The sequence below is a fragment of the Orbicella franksi genome, chromosome 15 (assembly GCF_964199315.1).
Source record: "Orbicella franksi chromosome 15, jaOrbFran1.1, whole genome shotgun sequence".
Taxonomy (NCBI): Eukaryota; Metazoa; Cnidaria; class Anthozoa; order Scleractinia; family Merulinidae; genus Orbicella; species Orbicella franksi.
In genome coordinates, this window is record NC_138159.1 from 14,496,853 (window position 1) to 14,504,048 (window position 7,196).

Consider the following 7,196-nt stretch of genomic DNA (forward strand, 5'->3'; position numbering starts at 1 on the left):
GATTTCTTTGAGGTGATAGTTGATCAGGCCTTCGACCTTCTAACACCTCATATCACCTCGAGCTCATAATCTAATTGTTAAATACAGTAGAACCCCGCCAACTCGAACTCTGAAGGGAAACGAAAAACAGTTCAAGTTAGCGGGGTCGATTGAATATCCAACTTGCCAAGTTAGTAATTGATAGTTCACTGATTTTTCAGCACTTCAGTATACAGTACAGTGCAAATTAAACTTATCTCGTCAGAAATGCATGTGTACTTTTCATAACGTTCTACGCTGTAGCACTGAACGGTCGGTTGCAATTGCACTAATTAAAATCAAATTGCTGTGGTGTTAGTTTTGAGTGTTTTTACCAATTACACGACAACGAAAGCTAACGGGATGACGTCCGTGGGGAGTTACATGAACCAGAATTCGAGTTATCGGGGTAAATTTTGATCAAGGGAAATGAAATTTAGTTCGAGTTAGCGGGGAATTCGAGTTAACCGAGTTAAAATGACTGAAAAGTGGGGTCAAATCCAAGGAAAATGGGACTTGGTTCCAGTTAGCGGGGGAGTTCGAGTTATCCGAGTTCGAGTTACCGGGGTTCTACTGTAGCTCTAAACGCTGTTAAAATTTTGGGGCCGCTGGAAAAAACTGTTGAAACTCTCGCCTTTCACTCGTTCTCGTTCTACCAAACTATCTCTAACTATTGTGTTTCTGTGTAGCAAATAGGTTGTTGTTGTTGTTGTTGTTGTTGTTGTAGAGAGATGTTCGACTGTAGAGTGTTTTGAAGAACGTCATCTATGCGTCTGTCATCTATGAGAGCTGATTGATGCACAAACCATGTTGTTCACTTCATATCGAACATTTAGAGCCAGAATTGTAGAAAATTTAGGAAAAACAGTAAAGAGAATTAAGTGGTGATCGAACATTTTTCTTCTCATCACCAGCGTTTCGCACAACATACCATCCGGGACACAAACAGGAGAGTTCAAGTCATCCGAGAAAGCCTGGTACTGGAACATTAAAAAGCTGCAAGGAGGCTCCGAGATAACTGCGTCCGTTAAGGTTAAAACTCTTGCATGGACAAAACTAAAGCCGCACCCACACAACGCCGGAGGAATTTGAAAACGGAGGTTTCACTCTAAAATGGCATCAAATGTTTTTCGTCCACACTACGCCGGAGGAATTTGAAAACGCAACAGTCACCGGCCATTTTGGATTTGTGTTTGAATAAAACTCGGTCAGGGAAATCGCGTGATTATCGTGACGCCATCGTTTTCGAAAAGCTCCGTTTTCAAAATGTATTCCGTCCACACGAAAACGAAAAGCTGCCGTTTTCAAATTCCTCCGGTTTGAAGAGCATTTTCTAAAAGCTCCGTGTTCGTGTCGGATTAGAGTGGACGGTAGGCCTAACCGTAGAAATAAAGCTGCGTTTTCAAATTTCTCCGGTTTGAAGAGCATTTTCTAAAAGCTCCGTTTTCGTGACGGATTAGAGTGGACGGTAGGCCTAACCGTAGAAATAAAACTGCGTTTTCAAATTTCTCCGGTTTGAAGAGCGTTTTCGTGCCGGATTAGTGTGGACGGTAGGCCTGACCGTAGAAATAAAGCTGCGTTTTGTCTTTTCAAATTTTTCCGGCGTAGTGTGGAGGCTGCCTAAGTGTATTGCAAAAATGCTGAGGTTAAATTTCAAGCCAAGGAACTTGTCAGAAAACTCATATAATCGGTGGCAAGCTTGGGGAAACCAATATTTACATTTTTTTTCTTTCACTACAAAGTGTGTAGCTTGGCTTGCAGCAGTTGCAGTTTACCAGAACTTACCATTGACAGTAAGTGCTTAATAAGGCTGGTCTTCACTAGCGACGGAGTCATCGTCGGAGCCGTAATCAGAAGCGTGTACGATCCAGTGAAAATCAAACCGACGGAGTCGGAAGCAGAACACCGATTCACTTATGACTCTGTCGCTTACGATCTAATGAAAACTGGATTATCGGAGTCGGAAGCAAAAGCGGATGAATAAGCCAATCACAATGTTTGATTCCGGACCTAGTGATTGGCTGGTTCTTCCGTTTCTACTTCCGACTCCGACAATCTCTTTTTCCCTGGATCATAAGCGACGGAGTCTTAAACGGAATCGGAAGAAATTGAAACGTTCTGATTCTTCCGACTCCGACAGCAAATAATGTTTTCTTTCTTTTTGTAATAGTTGGACTTGCCTTCCTCGATTCTTTTAAACAAAAGACACGGAAGTTAATTATTTCAACGTTGCTTAAAATTTAGGTTAAATTTTTCCTAAATGTTGTTTCATGTCGTGTTTTCAGGTCCACATGAGTGAAAAGCGAAAATCTGCAAGAAAAGAAGTCGGCCCCGTGAGGTGGGTAATGTTATGAATTTCTAACTTCCTCTTACATTATCGATACATTTTCAAGCACTCAGCGGCTGTTGAGAATAACGAAAATCATCAACAGGAGAATATTATTTTCTACCAAATGCTCAGAACGGAGATTAAATGTATGGCGATGAGTAATGAGAATTCGTATGTGTAACGATCATGATTTAGTTCATTCAATCTGTCCATTCAATCTGAACATTCAATCTGAATTGTTGAAACTGTCCAGTCTTTGCTGATAATTTTCCAGCCGCTGCAATTTTGAACCTGCATTTGTCTTTTGTTCGTTCACATATGTTATTATTAACATATTTTTTATTCCAGTTTGGAGTTCGAAATACCGATGCATATCTGCTCCGGTCTTCAAATCCGATATCTGCGCGTGCAGGATCGCGAGAAAGCTTACAGCCCCTTCCGTTGGGTCCGTTACATCACTCACAGGTGAGATATGAAATATATTACCGTGCTAACTCTAAACAGTAACGAACTCGGCATCCGATGTAAGAAACAAACCTCATCGAAACTACCAGTAAAACCGTAATAAGGGAAGTTCTTAATAATTGTGGAGCAAGCACGTTTATTGGAGTCTTTTGTACGTGAGCAAGGTAATTTATGACAAAAGTGAGATTTGCTTATGAAGCTAATATAATCGCTGACAAAGTTCAGTCAGTCTCCTTACCGAAAGATAGATGGCTGGCTCCTACAGGGATCTTGCTTATACTGTCGGGTTCTGTTTGCTCCTAAGAGTGGCTAACGCGCGTTGCTAACCCGTGGCTAACGCTTGTTGCCCGGCTTGCCTGTAACACAGCAGGCCCCAGGACCAACGTGTTCAAAGGGTAGACAATGCTATCCACGGCTATACAGACGATGTGTGTTGACAAAGCATTCTACGCTATCTTGTGGATAATGATTTGTCTGGTGGATAACATTTTATCCGTCCTTTGCACAGCCGGCGCTAGTTTGTTTAGAATCCATTTGATTGTCTTGTTAAATGTTCCGTAGTTTTCCATACACATAAAAGAAAAACTGTTTAAATTACACACTACCAATGTTTTTGCTTCCCTTTCTAGCGATTCCTACGTCATTCGGATTTAGAAGACTGAACAGGGAAAACTAAAGAAGTAAAAACATACAAAGTGTTCGCTTCGTGTGTGGTCTATGACGTCATACAGGAGTGACGTCATGAACTAGGAGCACGAGTACGCCTGGGCACTAGGCAATATCTTTCAAAGACTTAAAGAACCAAGACAAGTTCATGATAATTACTGAAGTGATAGCCGTGAAGTGGCAAGAAACAGAAACCTACTAAATACACCCTGCGGTGAACACAAAATATTTAGTTTTTGGTGACCAGGAATATGCGAGTAACTGAAAAAACAATTAATCTTATACTTTATGTCCCGGTTATTTCCTCGGATGAATACAAGGTCATGGTGTTATTAAATCACTTCTCTAGATTTGCAACTTGTTTTGTCTTTTTTTTTTTCTTTTTTTTTTCCATTTCTGGTGAAACAAAACGGTGTTGTTTTGGCGTCAGGGATAAACTGTTTACATAGTGGCGATAGATACTGTGGTATAAACAGGGGTTTGCCACATGTTGCACTGCAAGATGTAAACACTGAAGCAAAGTGTAACTTTGACGCAAAATGTAACATAACATACATACTTATTATGCACTGATGCTTCTATCCGTCATAGCACAAAGAACACAAACAGAGTCCCTGTTACAGTAACAATACAGTAGTGTTACAATAGTGGGAGGCGTCAGTGGTGGCCTCATGGTTAGTGCGCTCGTCCCTGGAGCGAGCTGTCCGGGTTCGAGCCCTGGCCGAGGACATCGTGTTGTGTTCTTGGGCAAGACACTCTACTCTCACAATGCCTCTCTCCACCGGCGAACTTAATGCTGGGGGTAACCCTGCGATGGACTAGCATCCCATCCAGGGGGGAGTAGAAATACTTCTAGTCGCTTCAAGCTACATAAACCGGGAAAATTTCCGGCCTGATGAGCCACTCGGCTCCTGTGCAGACTTAATTGGTACAATAATATGGTTATGTACGTTGATGGGCTATTTAGCGCATGCTTATATTAGCATGTGGTAACTTCTTTGAAAATAAAGGCGGCGTCCACACTACGTAGGAGAAATTTGAAAAACCCAGCTGTATTTGTACGGTTAGGCCTACCGTCCATGTTATCCGAAAACGTTCTTCAAACTGAACAAATTTGAAGACGTCGGCTTTTTGTTTTCGTGTGGACAGAAATTATGCTGAATACGGAGCTTTTCGAAAACGATGGCGTTGCGATAATCGTGTGATTTTCCTGACCTAGTTTTCTCAAACGCAAATCCAAAATGACCGGTGATTGTTGCGTTTTCAAATTCTTCCGACGTAGTGTGGAAGGAAAACATTTGATGCGTTTTCAGAGTGAAAACGCCTTGTTCAAATTTCTCCGACGTAGTGTGGTCGGTGCCAAAGAAATTAAATAAACAAGACGAATGTGAACCTTGTTAGCTGTTCCATTGCAGAAATAAACATTTACCATTGTCAGTGCCATAGCGTGACCAGTCAGTATACCAGCCCATCATTTTTTTGTTTTTCTTTGTTCAAACAATGAAGATATCGAGCAGGGCATCCAAGGCTCGTGCTTCTACCTTGTACGACAACGGAAATATAAGCAATTTTCGTCTAACGTTTACATCTATGACTGAAAAGTGTTACAGTAATTATTCGTTCGTTTAACGTTAGGAGATATAGAGTTGACGTGCGTACGGGCAGACACGGACTTTCGGTATGACAATCACGAACAATTCTATAACAACGTAACTTTTCAATGGCCAGTAACGTCCATGAGACGCGCCTGCAGGGAATCACGGTAAATGTATTCATCTCAGAGGAAATTTGCCATTCAGCGAGAGTAAAAATTTTGAATTGACAGGAGATATTAAACTCGACAGCAACGCTAATATCTCTAAATTTCCTTTATATATTTAGACGAGCTGTTACATTTCGCGTTAAAACCTTTTTACATTGTGAGTTAAAAAGTTGTTACAATTCGAGTTACATTTGAAAAAGAAATGTTACATTTTGTGTCCATAGTTGTTACAATTCAGGCTACTCTTTCATTTTACGTGAAAAAGTTGTTACATTCTGTGTTAGTTATTACATTTTGCAGCCAAACACGCCCCAGAAACAATTCAGTTAAAAACCATATTCAAGTAGTAGTCGGCAGACTTCATATATCACGTGACAGCGTGATAGCCTGCCACGTGCCACGTGACACGTGACAGCACCAAATGACCAGTTTTATGTCGAGGAAAAGGTTGTTATGTTTTATGTTGAACAACTGATATGTTTGACCAGGCAGATATGTTCAATGTTGCGTCTGAGACACAGTGCTCTTCATTCGCTATACATTCAGGAAATTTATTTTACGTTACATTCACTAGATCTAAATTTAAATTAGAAATTCCTATATATTTTTAACGACCAGTTTGCGCCCGAGGCCAAAATATTGATATCTTCTAGTTCTCTTTTACGCTCGAAAACGTTTTCCATTTTTTTCATGCTTGGTTTCACTGCTCCGAGTTGTGGTCGTCTCCTGTATCAAACTCCGAGGCAATCTTGACACGAACAGCCGTCGGCATGAAATACTTCATCTTTACTTCCGTTGCTGCAATGTATCACTTCCGGCTTCAATCCGCTCGCTTTACAACATTGGCATTTAGTTTTGTACCAGGGAAAATTCATCGTAATTGTACTAAGAGAGCGGCATGTCCCGCGGCACTTTGTAACGGGAGCGGACTTCACTCCTCCACAAACTGGAATGTTTTCGACTTCCGGTTCACACGTGACTCCCCAGTCTGCCCAATATCCTGCCCAAGTCACGTGACTAAGCAGCAATATGGCGATTGTGAAAAAAATAGGATTTCTCATCGTTCTGAAAAGAGAACAAAAGGAGTCCATTGAAATTAGTCATGTTTCGCGAAGGGGGTTATCAGCTTCAGCCTTCAGCTACAAGTGATAACCCCTACCTCGACCTAGATCATTTAGGATATCACAAGAAACCTCATCCAATAATTGTTTATGCTCAGCTCAGAACCAATAGTGTTCACTGAACAGTGAAGCTAACTTCAAAAGGACAAGACAAATGTAAGGAGGTAAACTTTACTGGAGTGCTAAGCTTAATTGTATGCCGAAAATCTGTTTTCATGATCACTAGCTGAGCGATTTTAGTTTGTGTCGGTTGTATCTTCCCGTGTTTTTTTTTTTTTTTTTTTTTTTTTTTTTGAGGCTTTTCTTCTTCATTCAGTCGCTTTTGTTACAACATTTACGCTTATTACTCTTTTTGTTTCTATCAAACTCTGGGTAGCTGTCTTTACTTTATAAGTCCATTTTCTCTTGATTATTCTTAATATTTTCTCGATAGAAAGCTTATTAAAAGTACTGTTTGCAGCCATTTTGTTTTTGACAGAACTTCCCATTTAATACTGGGGAAAAAATCAAACTGAGCGACGCTTTCCGGTCTTGCCGCCAAAGCTTGAAATGCATTATCCGGGGACTAGAAGTTTGTAATATGGCTGATAACGAATCAGAACGCTGGAAATTTTTATAGTTAGGGAGGGTAGGGTTTAAGGGTAGGGTGGAAACTTAAAATTCGGCTTTGTAGATCTGGTTTTTTCCCATTGCAAAACATTTCTTAGCTATGTATTCTTTCAGTATATCTCATCCAATACCGTGATTTTGTTGGCTAGAGCAGTTTTCAATTGCGTGTAGCAAAACCTAAACCAAAATAATCACTCTGGCCGTTCACAAAGAACACAGCCCGTAA

At 40.7% G+C, this 7,196-nt stretch overlaps 1 protein-coding gene across 1 annotated transcript in view; it reads left to right on the top strand.

Moving 5' to 3' along the window:
- Positions 1-5,962, top strand: part of LOC145469317 (uncharacterized) — an 18,595-nt gene extending 12,633 nt beyond the window's left edge. Inside the window, exons 13-16 of the mRNA XM_081452998.1 lie at positions 933-1,050; positions 2,304-2,356; positions 2,696-2,812; positions 3,442-5,962. Coding sequence (XP_081309124.1) covers positions 933-1,050; positions 2,304-2,356; positions 2,696-2,812; positions 3,442-3,466 — 313 coding nt within the window. The 3' untranslated portion in view covers positions 3,467-5,962. The remainder of the gene's footprint in view (positions 1-932; positions 1,051-2,303; positions 2,357-2,695; positions 2,813-3,441) is intronic.
- The last annotated feature ends 1,234 nt before the right edge of the window (positions 5,963-7,196 follow it).